Genomic DNA, 13,557 nt, shown 5'->3' with positions numbered 1-13,557 from the left:
AAGAGGCCAGTCATTGCTTCACATGGAAGCACTCCACAGCTTCTACCTTGGCTACTTTGCAGATATTAAAAACAAACTTATACATGTTAGTTAGAATCTTTTTAGAGAAAAAAAAAATATTGGCTGGGCGCGGTGGCTCATGCCTGTAATCCCAGCACTTTGGGAGGCCGAGGCGGGTGGATCACCTGAGGTCAGGAGTTCAAGACCAGCCTGACCAACACGGTGAAACCCGGTCTTTACTAAAAATACAAAAATTAGCTGGGCATGGTGGTGTGCACCTGTAATCCAAGCTTCTTGGGAGGCTGAGGCTGGAGAATCACTTGAATCCAGGAGGCGGAGGTTGCAGTGAGCCGAGATCACGCCACTGCACTCCAGCCTGGGCAACAAGAGTGAAACTCTATCTCAAAATATAAATAAATAAATAAATAAATAAAGAGTGGTGTAGGACAAAGGACACTGGATGGGGAGTCAGGGAACGAAGGAGATTGTGGAGAAACTAAGAGTTAGTGTCCTTGTATACAAAATCAGGGGAGATTTGTTTATTCATCTAGACATTCATTCATTCAGTGCCAGGCCCGATTAGGCACTGGGATACAGTGGTGAACTAAGCATACAGCCCTTGGGGAGCCGATGTCCTAATGGGAGAGACAGATACATAAACACATATATATGCAGAGAAATATGTGCGATATGATTACAGGTAATAGGAGATATGAAGGGACATGGGCATGTGGCTATCTGGTGTCAGAGCATTGCAAGTGACGTACAGAGGTCCCTGGGCAGGCCTGATTTCAGGAATGGCAAGGAGGTGGCAGTAGCAAGGAGGAAAGTGGTAGGCAATGAAAGGGAGAGGGAGCCCAGATCCAGATCACACAGAGACTCAACACAGGCAGGTGCTGGAAGCAGCCTCAGGTGGGTCTCAACAGGGCCCATGGCTGGCTGCTATGCAGAGGGCAGAGCTGGGTCTCTTTGAACAGGGTAAACGGACAATCAGAAGCAGGAAATTAGAAAGGAGGTTAGAGGGGTAGTGGATGGAGTGGTGAGGAGTGGTTAGATTCGGGATATATTCTGAAAATAAAGCTGTCAGGATTATTCATGGATTGCATAGAGGTTTTCAAGGTTCCTGGCCAGAGCAACTAATGGTAGTCTCCTCTGGGGCCGGGGTATGCATGGCCAAGGTGGAGGGGAAAAGCAAGAGTTCCATTTAGACATGCCAAGTTTAGCAGGCCAGCTGGATGCCTGAGGGTGCACACTGAGAAGGAAGCTGGATATGAAAGTCAGACTCTTAGATAGGGGTGGGAGCTGGAGGCAGGCACTCCAGTGCCATCTCTGAGTAGATGGTACTTGACGATGCAGAATTGATCAGAATTACTGAGGGAATATGTGTGTAGATCTCAAGACCGAGCCCTGAGGCCCTAACATTTTGAGGTAGGGAAGAAGAGGAGCAGCTATCAAAACAGACTGAGCGACAGCAGGCAGTGAGGGGGGACCCCAGGAGAGCCTGCCCTGGACCACTAGAGAAGGTGGAGAGGGGAAAGTTGCGTGGACATTGCTGTGAGGTTAAGGTGCCGCTGAGAGCTGACCAGTGGATCTGAGCAGACGGAGACGGGACTCAGGTAGAGCAGTTGAGCGCAGTGTTGGGTATCACACTTTGATTGACGTATATTAAAGGGAAAACTGGAGGTAGTAAGTGAGACAGGGAGGAGAGACAATTCTTTAAGAGGTCTTTCTAGAAAGAGCAGAGAAATGGGAGGGGTACCATCAGGGGATATGGGTCTTAAAAGAAAATAATTTTTTTTTAAGATGGGAGGTATGACAGTGGCTTTTTATGCCATTAGGCATGATCCAATAAAAAAAGAAACTTTGAAGATGAGAAGAGAAGTGGGAATTATGATAGCAAAATCCTATCAGGAGGGGACTGGGTTTGGTATTAGAAGGAGCACTGACACTGACAGATGCAGGGGCAGCTCAGCCCAGGGAAGGAAGATGCAGGTTGTCGGGGAGATTTAGAAGATGAGTCAGCTCTGGTCCAATTGCTTCTATTTTTTTTTTCAGTGAAAGACAAGTAATCAGCTGGGAGTGAGAAATGGGAGGCAGTATTGGCCATGTGAAATAGTTGTGAAGCACTCAGCCTGAATAGGAACAGATGATGCGATTTCTGGGTGAGTCACCGACACCTGCATACATATAATGTTACTGAGATATTTGGGGGCCAATGGAAAAGTAGGGAGGGTGCAGATCAGAAAATGAGGGTTCAGTACACTACCTTGCACACATTTGGATAAGTCTCTCAAGTTAAAGACATAATGAGACTTGGCGGGTGTTGGCAGGAGGTCAACACTCATTTGGTTATAAATCTCAACTGAGGCTTCTACAATGCTTGATGCAGTTTGCTTTACAGCTGGTGGAAAGTCACTCAGGAAACCATTTAAGATGGCCTAGAACCAGAAACATAACATGAGAGGATTAGATTTATTTTAAAGCAAATATCTATCTTTTAAATACTCCAGATGATAACGTTTTCTAATAATAGATAGAAAGCCAAATTCCAACACAAAGTCTTCTGGTATCAAAGCTCTTCTGCTCATTTCAGAAAACATTCTTGAGAATGTGCTCACTCCTGTCTTCTGTGATTGTTTTGTGATGCCTGAGTGACCTTCATATCTGACTAGTGAATTTACATGAACACACTCTCAAGTAATTTAGACCTCTGCTTGAGGTGAGTCCAAGGGGTCATCACGAAGGGCACAAACCCACCTGGAAATGAACAGAAACCCTCTCTCTCACTTTTATGGATGAATGACCACCACTCTCATAGACTTTCATCTTCATGTATATTTTAAATGCGACTTACTTGCAATGGTGAACTCCTTCACACTTCAGCTTCCCCATCTCAGTAGCTGGCCATTCCCTCCTAAGCTCAGATCAGGAGCTTGGAAGTCTCTTTAGACACCTCCCATTTTCTGTCCCGCAAAATCAATCTTGAACACATTTCTTGGATCTGTTTGCTTCCCTCTGTTTCCCCAGACATCACCTCATCCTGGGCCCCACTCTTTTTTATCTGGGCTTCTCCTTTCTCTCCTTCACTCTGGCCTCTCCACTTCCATCCTGGTCTCCCTGCTGGTCCATCCTTCCCCCAGCTCCCTCACTTCATTCCTCCCTTCCATTGCTCCCCATGTCCCCGCCACACTAGTCTGAACACCCATGATCCTTCCCACCTCAGGCCCCTGCACTGCTGCTCCCGTCTCCCTGTGCCCAGCCCTCTCTGCTTGGCAGATGCCTTTTCATCCTTCATGTTTTAGGTTATGTGCTGTCTCTCCACAGAGGCCTTTGCTGACCACTCAGTCGAAAACAAGTCCTCCCATCAGTCTCTCTGATCTTCTCATCCATAACATCACAACTTGAACATGTGTATTTATTAGTTAGTCCTTGACCCCCAAGTGCTTGGAAAAATCATTATTATTTTTTCAATAGATAAATTCTTATCACCATTAACCCTGGAGTAACTAACAGAAGAAGCCACAAGAATGCATATCAATGTTTGCAAGTTAGTCCAATCTGAAGTTGTGACTTCAGATTTGGTGTCATATATGAGATCTTTTGAAATAAAGCTGAGTATTTTTTTCAGTGAGCCTCCTGTTTAACATTTGCTTTAACTTGTGAGGATGACCTTTTTAGGTATCCCCTCCTGGGACCCCAACATGAGTTTAACATAGTCCACATGGTCTGTATTTTATGTAGGACCATCTCAAACCCAATCTTTAAATTTGATGAAAATCTGTCCATTTGTATGTGTATGATGGAGAATAGACAAGCTGATAATTTTATTTATATATATGTTATATGTATGTAAAAAGCTCCAGACTTCTGTTCTCCATGACACAAATACAAATACAGTTTCTAACATATACATGAGTAACTGTGTGTCTCTATCTAGATATCTCATTTATTTATTCATTATCTGTGTCCATGGAAGAAGATCCATGAGGACAGGGATGATACACCAATGTCAGGCGTATGGAAGGTGCTCAACAAATATTTGTTTAATGAATGAATTAAAGGCTACTAAATTGGTATCCACACATTAAAATTAGCGTATCATTATAGAATTTACTGAGGACCACAGCCTGGTATTCTACTTAAGGATCTGGCTTACATGATCTGTTTGGCAACTTTGCAAAACTCTTACTAAGAACATGCACACAAGATGTAGCCAGGTTTCTCAGTTTTGGGAGAAGGATTCTTTGGCATAAGCACATTATCACTAGTTTATGGAGCTGATCATGGTTTTCGGTTACTGCTGTGATAGCTTTCTAACTAGAAATTTCATTAAATTTAATTTACCTGGTCGTGTGCTGTTCAGTTTACCCTTAGAGTGTATAGTGATGCATATTTTGGCACATAAATTTCCAGTAAGTAAACACTCAGGTTTATATGAACTGTGGTCCAAGAAAGAGTCACTTATAATATACATATTCCAACTGTGCAAACTGTGACTGGGCATTAGCGGTGCACTCCCTGCATATATGCACTGTTTGACTAATTTGCAACAGACTATCAAAGAAAGTACAACGATAGGACTAATCGTGTTAACACTAATAGGTGATTGAAAACATTATATATAATATACATGTACTATTTAGACTCATAAGCTTCTTTTATACAGTAGAAATAAATCTATTTATATATGTTGCTAACAATAAATTTACTTTAACTTATTGATTTTGCTCTTCTTCAATTGTTGATTATATCCAAGTTCTTTCTCCTCCAAACAGTAATGAAGGACAGGACAGATGGGTGATGAATTCTTGGGTTCCGCTTAGGTGGGTTGTGATGAAAAATGAAGTTTGAGATCCATGGGCCTAGAGCAAGTTCTTTTTCCTACAGGCAAAACACCCTGTCTGCTGTAATGAGAGCAATATTCTTTCCCACCTGAATTCAGTCCAACCTAGTAGCCCCCAGAATCTCTCAGTTTTGGCACATATCGTTTCTATTTCCCCTTATAGCTAGTGTGGGTTTTAAATGTAAAGCTGTAAAGTTACAGTGGGAAGAAGCAGCCCTATCACAGCCAGTTTTCAGCTGTGATGTGCTTGCTGGACGATGTTCCCATGGGTGACACATTTCCATGGACATGGTAATCCCACAGGAGGTTGAGAGTTGGGGACCATGTCTTTCCCAGTGGCCCAGACTTCACTGTATTCTTCCCACCCACAAAATGGAAATCATTCCATTTTGGAATGATGAAGAATGACATTTTTCTAGTCATAAAACCCTGAATTTGCTTCAACTTAATAAAAAATGAAATAATTGGCAAATTCAGTCTCTTCTAACCAGGCATAAGTTTCTTGAGACACCCCTCACCACTCATCACATCACAGTGTATCTGTGGTGTGGTTGGGAATCACTCACTTCAAACTTCAAAATATAAATATAAAAGTTCTCAAAAAAGTGTGCAGGCCTTAGACAACCCTTCTAATGGATTTGATGGTTCCTGTTATGTCTTGTTCTATACTCTGGTGCTTAATTATAGGAGCTAAGCTCCTATCCTTTCATATTTTCTAAAGCACTCTCCCAAAGTTTTTCAAAATGTGGCAGTTTTTATATATCATTTTGGCATTAGCTCCTAAACAGCTTATCGGAACTACTTCAATTTATTAAAAATAATTTCCCACAGAAATAAGCTATTTCAATACAAACAGAAAATTCCTTTCCACATACTGAAGGTTGTATACATGTGGGGTCTGTCCCTCTCGAGAGAGGGCTTCCACTGGAAGAAGTTGATGCTGGTGAATGTGGAGATTCACTTAATTGCCACATCCTTGGGCATCACTGTCCACATCACTGTCATCAGCTTCTCCAGACCAGTCACCTGAACTGTCTTATTCTACCTTTGTGCCCACCTTACCATTTCCTGCCTCTGCAGTTGCGTTCACCCAGCACTTCCTGTTCCTAAGATCTGTTCCTCCCTGTCAATTCCCAGCATCCCCAAGACTCAGCTCATAATCTCTCTTCTCTAAGCAACCTTTGCAGGTTGGTTATGTGGGGCTTTAGTCATGCTGCTTCATATTCTCTTACTGTTCTACACAAAATAATAATGTCTCACAATCTGTTGAGCACTTGTAGGGCAGGCGTTATTATTTTTCCCATACAAAGGATGGGGAAGTAGCCCGTTAGGGAACTGAGTACAGATGGACAAAATATAGGTTATTATTCTTAGCGAGAGTGGCCAAGGAGATGAGTTCTGTTTTAGGTGTGTTGAGCTTGAGCTCTCTGGCGTATCAGGTGCCAAGTTTGGTGGCTAGTGGACACACAGACCTGGTGGTTAGGGATAAGATGAGCACAAAGGCAGGGGCTGGTAGTGATGAGATCTGCTAAGAACTGTGTGTGGAGTGCTAAGTGGCAGGGACCTAAGATGCAGCCTGCTCTAAAGGTAGGGGCTTTGTTTGCACAATCTTTCTGTATTTCTAGAACTCTCTGAGACCAACAGATACAGAAGGTAGTGATGCAAATGCCTGCCAGCTACTCTCCAGGAGTCCATATTTACCTGCTTCCTGCTCAGGAAAGAGATGGATAGATGGACTCCTTAGAAACACAAGACACCACTTTGATTGTAACAAATATGCTTTCTTCTCCTCCTTTTGCCTAAGTTAAAATCAACACTCACCTGAAAAATCTGTTTCAGACTGTGCTCTGAGGGCATTGGGAGGCACAGCATGCTGAAGTGTCTGATGAAGCGGGGAGTCACAGGGTTGCGGCCACCGCCTGGAGGTGCACACGCCGATACGATTGTTACATCCTGTATGCAGAGAAATCCACTTGGATCACTCAGCAGAGAACGAAATGAGACCTGTCTATCCTAATGGTAGGACTTCCCAAATGCCAGCATTGCATTACATTTTTTTGTGCATGTTAAATGACTTAATTCTCACAATCACTCCAAGAGATCACTATAACTACACCTATTTTATAGATTAAAAAACCAAGGCCCTGGATGGTTAAGCAAGTTGCTCAAGGTCACTCAGCTAATTCATCTACTTTGTATAAATACCTTTATGTGAAACTGTAATCCTAAAAACTTTGTTATCTAAAGATAAAACATAGCCATTCTTTCAACAAATACTCATTATTCATGGTAGTTAAGTTTAGTAAAGTTGGCTGGAGCACTGGATTAGTGGTTACTGACCCACTGCTCCTAGGGTTAGGTTTCTGTGAGTCTCTGATGATGACATTTTCGTCAACCTACCAATACATAACTTTGTTTTATGTGTGTTTCTGTTTAAAATGCCTTATTTTATATTGTTGAGTCATTAACATTGAACTCATGGACCACAGCACTATTACTCATGCCTAAATGAAGCTTATCAAACTCATTCATTTTTTCAGTAAGGCACATCACAGCCTTTTTGTGTTTAGAAATAGTAGACAGCACTTTAGCACCACACTTGGGCCATTTTAAATAGCAAAATCACCGACAGAAGGCACAAAAATGTGAAAATGTGGCCTCAAGTAGACTGTGAAAAGGGCAGTTGTTTACAGCATGACAGCTGAAAAAGAAGGCAGAGTGTTGTCTTGTTCCACCTCATCTGGGAACTGTGGGTTGGACAGCTAGAATTTTTTGCCACTCTGTACATGTCTGCAAAGGACAGAATAAGTGCTATGAATATTGATTTTGCAGTTACAAATAAATTTTGTGAGCAGGTGAATCTTCAAATATGGAATCCACAAATAGCCTGGGCTACTGTGAGTTAAATGGAAAGCAAAAGCCCTGTGGGTCTAATGGAGAGAACATGCCACCTATTCCATCTTAAAGCAGCTTTAGTGGGAAGTACAGAGGTTAATACCACAAATCAATGATCTTAAAAATAAACGTACAACTTTGGGAGGCCAAGGCAGGCGGATCACTTGAGTCCAGGAGTTCAAGACCAGGTTGGGCAACATGACAAAACCGTCTCTACTAAAAATTCAAAAAATTAGCCGGGCATGGTGGCATGCGCCTGTGGTCCCAGCTACTCGGGGGGCTGAGGTGGGAGGATTGCTTGTGCCCAGGATGTTGAGGCTGCAGTGAGCCTCTATTGTGCCAGTGCAGTCCAGCCTCAGTGACAAAATGAGACCCTGTCTCAAAAATAAAATAAAATAAAATAAAAATCACAGTAAGTTTTTTGAAGGAAAGGGATACAATGCTGAGGCAATGCTTGTTGGGGAAACCTAACTTAGTCTGTGGGTCAGAGAAGATTTGGCCAAGGAAGTGGCACTTGCAGTGGAGAGCTGGAAGCTGACAGGAGCAGAAGACAAGGCCATAGGGGTGAAGGGAGCAGGTGCATTTCTGGCAAAGGGAAGAGTGTGTGCCAATTCCTTTGGTAGGAGGAAGAATCTGAAGACCAAGAGGAAGGCACTCTTGATCCCAGATCTATAGTACCAAGGCTTGAGGTGGACAAGTCCCTGTCTCTACGTGAATCAGTTCCAATAAACAATGGTTTACTATGTACAAGGTATTAAGCTTAGCAGGGGCCATAAAGATGAGGGAGATGGAGGTCAGGAGCTCAGAGTCTAACATGAAGGAATGCAACACAAGATGAGCACATCAACAGCTCTGATTCAAGATAGAATGTGAAGGCCATAAAGACACACATAGTGCTCCATGCGGGTGAAAGGGAGCTCACACTGGAAATGGGGGTTTAAGGAAAGACCTTGTGAGCAAGGCAATTTGGAGATGGGCCTTGAAGGAGTAAGAGGATTACAAGGGGAGAGCTGGAGAGCAGGGCCCTTCCAGGTAGAGGACACCATCACAAAGGCATGCCGTGGGGGATATGGGTGCATTCAGGGGACAGCAAGCCTCTGACTCAGTGGGACTGAGGGGCATGTGCAGGGAGCAGCAAAAGACCCTTGAATCAGAGCAGCCATTCACGGCCATATGTGGGAGCCTCAGAATGCCAGGGCGAGGCATTTCCATGTGACTTGTTTGGCAGAGAGGAGCCACTAAGCGCTGGCCTGGTGGGAGGTTTGGCAGTCATTCCCTTCTCACCCTCATCCCCATGGCACTGAGTCAGGGGAATTCTAAACCTGCAAAGGGCACGTGATATTCTTTCCTCACTGCATTGCCGGGAAGATAAAGTTAGATAAACTTATTTGGAAATGCAAAAGACTGCTTTGTTTATAAAGATAAAGCTCCCAGGAACTGAATATGGGTTCATCTTCCATCCGGGGCTCCCTGTGTTGGTGACCCAGGCCCCTTTCTCAGGACCTACTACCTGTGCCCCTATCAGTTTTCACCTCTGCACAGCTTGAACCCTCTCTTCAGTCTCCATTTATCCCTCTGCCTCTTACACTCATTTTTCACTTCACGGAATGTTTATGCCTTGTTTAAGCTCTCATTTTGATAGACAGAAAGTGCTCTACCTGGATTTCCCAGGGAACTGGAGCTTAGCAATGGGGGCAGGGAGGAATCTTAGCTGAAATCACATATTCAGGAGCCAAATGGCCTGGGCTCTAATCCCAGTTTTGCCACTTACTAGTAGTGTGACCTTGGACCAGTCACATAACTCCATACTCTTGGTCTATTTCTTGATCTATAAAACAGGGCTGATAGCATTATCCCTCTTGTAGGGATGTTGGGTGCTAGTAGGTGGGAAACACTTAGAATAGTGCCTGGTACAATTATTTGTTTTTATTGTGAGCAAAACTAAACATGCCTCCCGCCCTCTTCTTGTCAAGGGTGTTGGTTTCTGTTCTCCAGAACAGAAATGGGGCAGTCAACCTAGCTTCCCCCGTCTCCCTCTTCACTCCAAACCCCACCTGTGATGGTTAATACTGAATATCAACTTGACTGGATTGAAGGATACAAAGTATTGATCCTGGGTGTGTCTGTGAGAGTGTTGCCAAAGGAAACTAACTTTTGAGTCAGTGCGCTGGGAAAGGCAGAATCACCCTTAACCAACCCTTAATTGTGGGCACAATCTAATCAGCTGCCCGTGAAGCTAGACTATAAGGAGGCAGAAAAATGTGAAAAGAGAGACTGGCCTAGCCTTCCAGCCTACATCTTTCTCCCATGCTGGATGCTTCCTGCCCTTGAACATCGGACTCCAAGTTCTCCAGTTTTGGAGGTTGGACTGGCTATCCTTGCTCATCAGCCTGCAGACGGCCTATTGTGGGACGTCGTGATCATGTGAGTTAATACTTAATAAACTCCCTTTTATGTATATATAACTATTCCATTAGCTCTGTCCCTCTAGAGAACGCTGACTAACACACCAGTCCTGCTGATCTGCCTTCTGGCTTCTAAACCCTTCTGACCACACACATTACCACAGGAGGCTCGACCCTCATCTCTTGTCCTCTAGGCTATTGCAGTTGCCTCTGGTCTTGCCTCCTCTTTAGCCCATCCCTCCCCTGCAGCCAAGGGGATCTTTCCATAACATTTCCTTCAGCAGCTACTCAGCACTTACAGGATAAATCCAGGTTCCTCCTCATGGGCCCATAGCACCATGGGATGTGACCTCTGCCTCTCCTGTTTCTTTGGTGCTCATAATTCACACCACCGTAGTATTTTACATTCCCCACTTCTGGGGTGTAAAACACTCCCTTTCCCTGCTTTGGCATGCATGCCTTCAGAATCCAGCTCCAGCATCACTTCTGGGAGGCTTCTCCCATCCTCAACCCAGCCCCACCCCTGAATCCCTCCTGTCTCTCCCCTCACCAATCTGCATTAGAAATGTCTGTCTACCCTCTGAAGCTCTCTGGGAGGCAGGGACTGTTTCACTTGTCCATGGATCTCCTGAATCAAGCATGGCAAAAACTCAATATAGACTGAATGCATTGAATTACATGGAGGAAAAACTGAGGCCACATGTTATGGGCTGAATTGTGTCTCTTGCCCCCAAATTATATGTTGAAGTCCTAACTCAGTGTCTCAGAACATGACTGTATTTGGAGATAGGGTCTTTAAAGAGGTGACAAGCTAAAATGAGGCCATTAGGGTAAGCCCTAATCCAGTATGACGGGTGTCCTTATAAGAAGAGATTTGGACACAGACAGACACAGATGGAAGCCCATGTAAAGACACAGGGAAAGACTGTTCAGAAGAAACCAATCCTGAAGACACCTTGTTCTTAGACGTCTAGTCTTCAGAATTATGAGAAAATAAATTTCTGTTGTGTAAGCCACCCCATCTGTGGTACTTTGTTATGGTAGTCTCACAAACTATATATCATATTTCCTTGACATTTAAATTTAAGCACACCAAGTAATTTAAAAGCTAAAGTAACCTGTATTTCTTTCCAAAACAGTTTGTTTCTGTCATAAAATCCCCCAAAATCTTGATACTGCCGAAGTAATTCAATCGGAGGCTGAGAGCCATAGCGATCCAGTCTGGGCATGTTTAAATCATCAACAAAAATCACAATTCGTTTGTTTCCCGGTGCTCCTAGGGAAATAAAATGAATTTAATTTAAGAATTATGATTTTCCGTTAGAAAATGTAAGACAAAGCTAGGGTATGACTTTGGACTCAATGACATCCTACAGGTCATAAAGAGCTCCGTTCTGAGTTCTGCCTGGAGGAGGAGAGACTTCCTTCTGGCCACACCCAGGCCCCTGCAGGAAGATGTGGTCCTGGTCAGGACGTCCACATTGTCATGCCAGGTGGCCCCTTATCCTCACTGTCAGGGCACAAGATGGTGGCCTCTCTCCAGCAAGGAGTGAACCTTTCTCTGTCTCAGCCACACCCACTGCCCTCAGCAACCGTGTGGCTTAGGCATGAATGAGGAACATCATTTTCTTTCCATAGTAGGAAGAGGAAGAATGCCAAAGTTTCCTTCATAAATGTCATCACAGCACCCTCATAGGGAAGCCAGATTAGATATTCAAAAGCATCCTGATCACATCAATGGGAAATCCGGTGCAGTGGGGCTGCACAATGCCACATTTAAATAAATATACACACTCATTAGAAAAAGGAATGAGTGGTAGCAGAGGAAAGAGAAACCCGATGGGCAAATAGCCATGTCCCTGTGGTTGGGATTATTACAGTAGGTGATTCCAAGGCAAACTGAGTGCTCCACTCCATCCTGTGGCCCCCTGGAAGCCAAGTAGCAGGAAGGGGTGGGGGGTAAGGAAGGGGTCTAAGATAAACCTTTGTAAGAATTTGGGGCCCCCACCAGAAAATAGACCGGCATCTATTGCCCTTTGCCTACCTGAGCAGGAGAGAGGGGACAGAGAGAGGAGGCAGTGAAGCAGCTGGCAGCACCATTGTTTGGCATGACAGAGCCTGCTGGATGGTTGGCAATGTGGGAGGCAGCCAAGCCTGAGCCCTGGCTGGTGCACCACCCCAGAGACTGTGGACTGAGCAAGTGGGGCCCCAGCTGCAAGAGGCTGCAGATGGACTGGTGGAGAGTGAGGGCTGAGGTCCTGACTCCGACCCTCAGGGAAATTTCCAGTGGTAAGGCCAATGCCTGACCTGCAAACAGCTCTTTTGGGAGTTGCTTACAAGAGCCCACTCCTGAAAGCCTGCCTCACAGACAGCATGGACACCACTCAGTGCCAGCTAGAGAAGCAGGGACCAGCCACAGAGAGGCCCATCTGAGCACTGGCTAGGGAGAAGAAACTTGCCCTTTCCTTCTTCTCCTCCCATTCCCTGCATATTCCAGCCTCCTACAGGGAGGGTGGGGAGGAGTGAAGAGCATCCCATGACCCCTTCACCTCCCATACGTAACTGGAGCCACAAACCTGGCTTAGGAAAGATGAACTTTGAATTGGGTATTGGATTGAGCCTTAGACTGGCCCAGACTCCAAATGTCTGAAGGTGACCAGAAAGTTATGCTAGTTATCTAAGCAGCTAATAAGGGAGGGTGGGGAAGCTTTCACAAAACCTGGCTGAAAGTACTGACTGAAGAAAAAAACAACAGTCTCATACTTATTCCTCACTGAGTTCAGATAACCCAATGTGCCAAATATACAGATGTTTGTTTCTTTTAAATAAGGAGAAATCAGTGCATGTTGGAAGAACCTGGGTGGAGAGAGGGAGAGCCATGGAGAGGCAGAGATTGAAGATGTTCTGAGTTTAAGGCGATGATAGAAATAAATGACTTGCTTGGCAACACTAAGATATCTTACATAGCTAGCATAAAAATGCCATGAACAGAATCACCTTTAAAAGTAAATTAAGCAAATAAAATATCCAATTGTCATTTTATTACATGCACTATTTATTTCAGTTATTAGCTTAATGAATAATTTGTGTGGGACAAACTAAAATAATGATTCTTACCTAGAATATTTTTTCTTTTTCTCTCCAGTTTTGACTCAATGATCTCTTGTGTCCTTGCAGATGAAGTTTGAGCAGAAAAATTCAGATAAACAGGGACATAGCCAGCTGATTCTTGAATTTTATTTAGCAATCCTTTTGCAATCACAGACTTAAATTAAAATAAGTTAATTAATATCACATGAATATAACTTCTTTCAGTTATATCTGTAATAATTTGGCACAATGAGTAAGAAACAGGATAAAAAGAGAGAAGTTAAAGCCAGATTGAAATGTCTGCTTTCTCTTACTGGAGATTCC

At 44.0% G+C, this 13,557-nt stretch overlaps 1 protein-coding gene across 6 annotated transcripts in view; it reads right to left on the bottom strand.

Annotated features, from left to right (window-relative positions):
- Window positions 1-13,557, bottom strand: part of DNAH6 (dynein axonemal heavy chain 6) — a 342,612-nt gene that overhangs the window by 133,834 nt on the left and 195,221 nt on the right. For all 6 annotated transcript variants that reach the window (XM_058428736.1, XM_058428735.1, XM_058428738.1 and 3 more), the window contains 4 exons: window positions 13,261-13,408; window positions 11,262-11,419; window positions 6,665-6,796; window positions 2,267-2,438 (listed from right to left, as the gene is read on the bottom strand). In XM_058428736.1, the coding sequence (XP_058284719.1) occupies window positions 2,267-2,438; window positions 6,665-6,796; window positions 11,262-11,419; window positions 13,261-13,408 (610 nt within the window). The remainder of the gene's footprint in view (window positions 1-2,266; window positions 2,439-6,664; window positions 6,797-11,261; window positions 11,420-13,260; window positions 13,409-13,557) is intronic.

This window comes from Hylobates moloch, unplaced genomic scaffold (assembly GCF_009828535.3).
Source record: "Hylobates moloch isolate HMO894 unplaced genomic scaffold, HMol_V3 SCAFFOLD_15, whole genome shotgun sequence".
Taxonomy (NCBI): domain Eukaryota; kingdom Metazoa; phylum Chordata; class Mammalia; order Primates; family Hylobatidae; genus Hylobates; species Hylobates moloch.
This window is presented reverse-complemented; position numbering and strand designations above follow the sequence as displayed.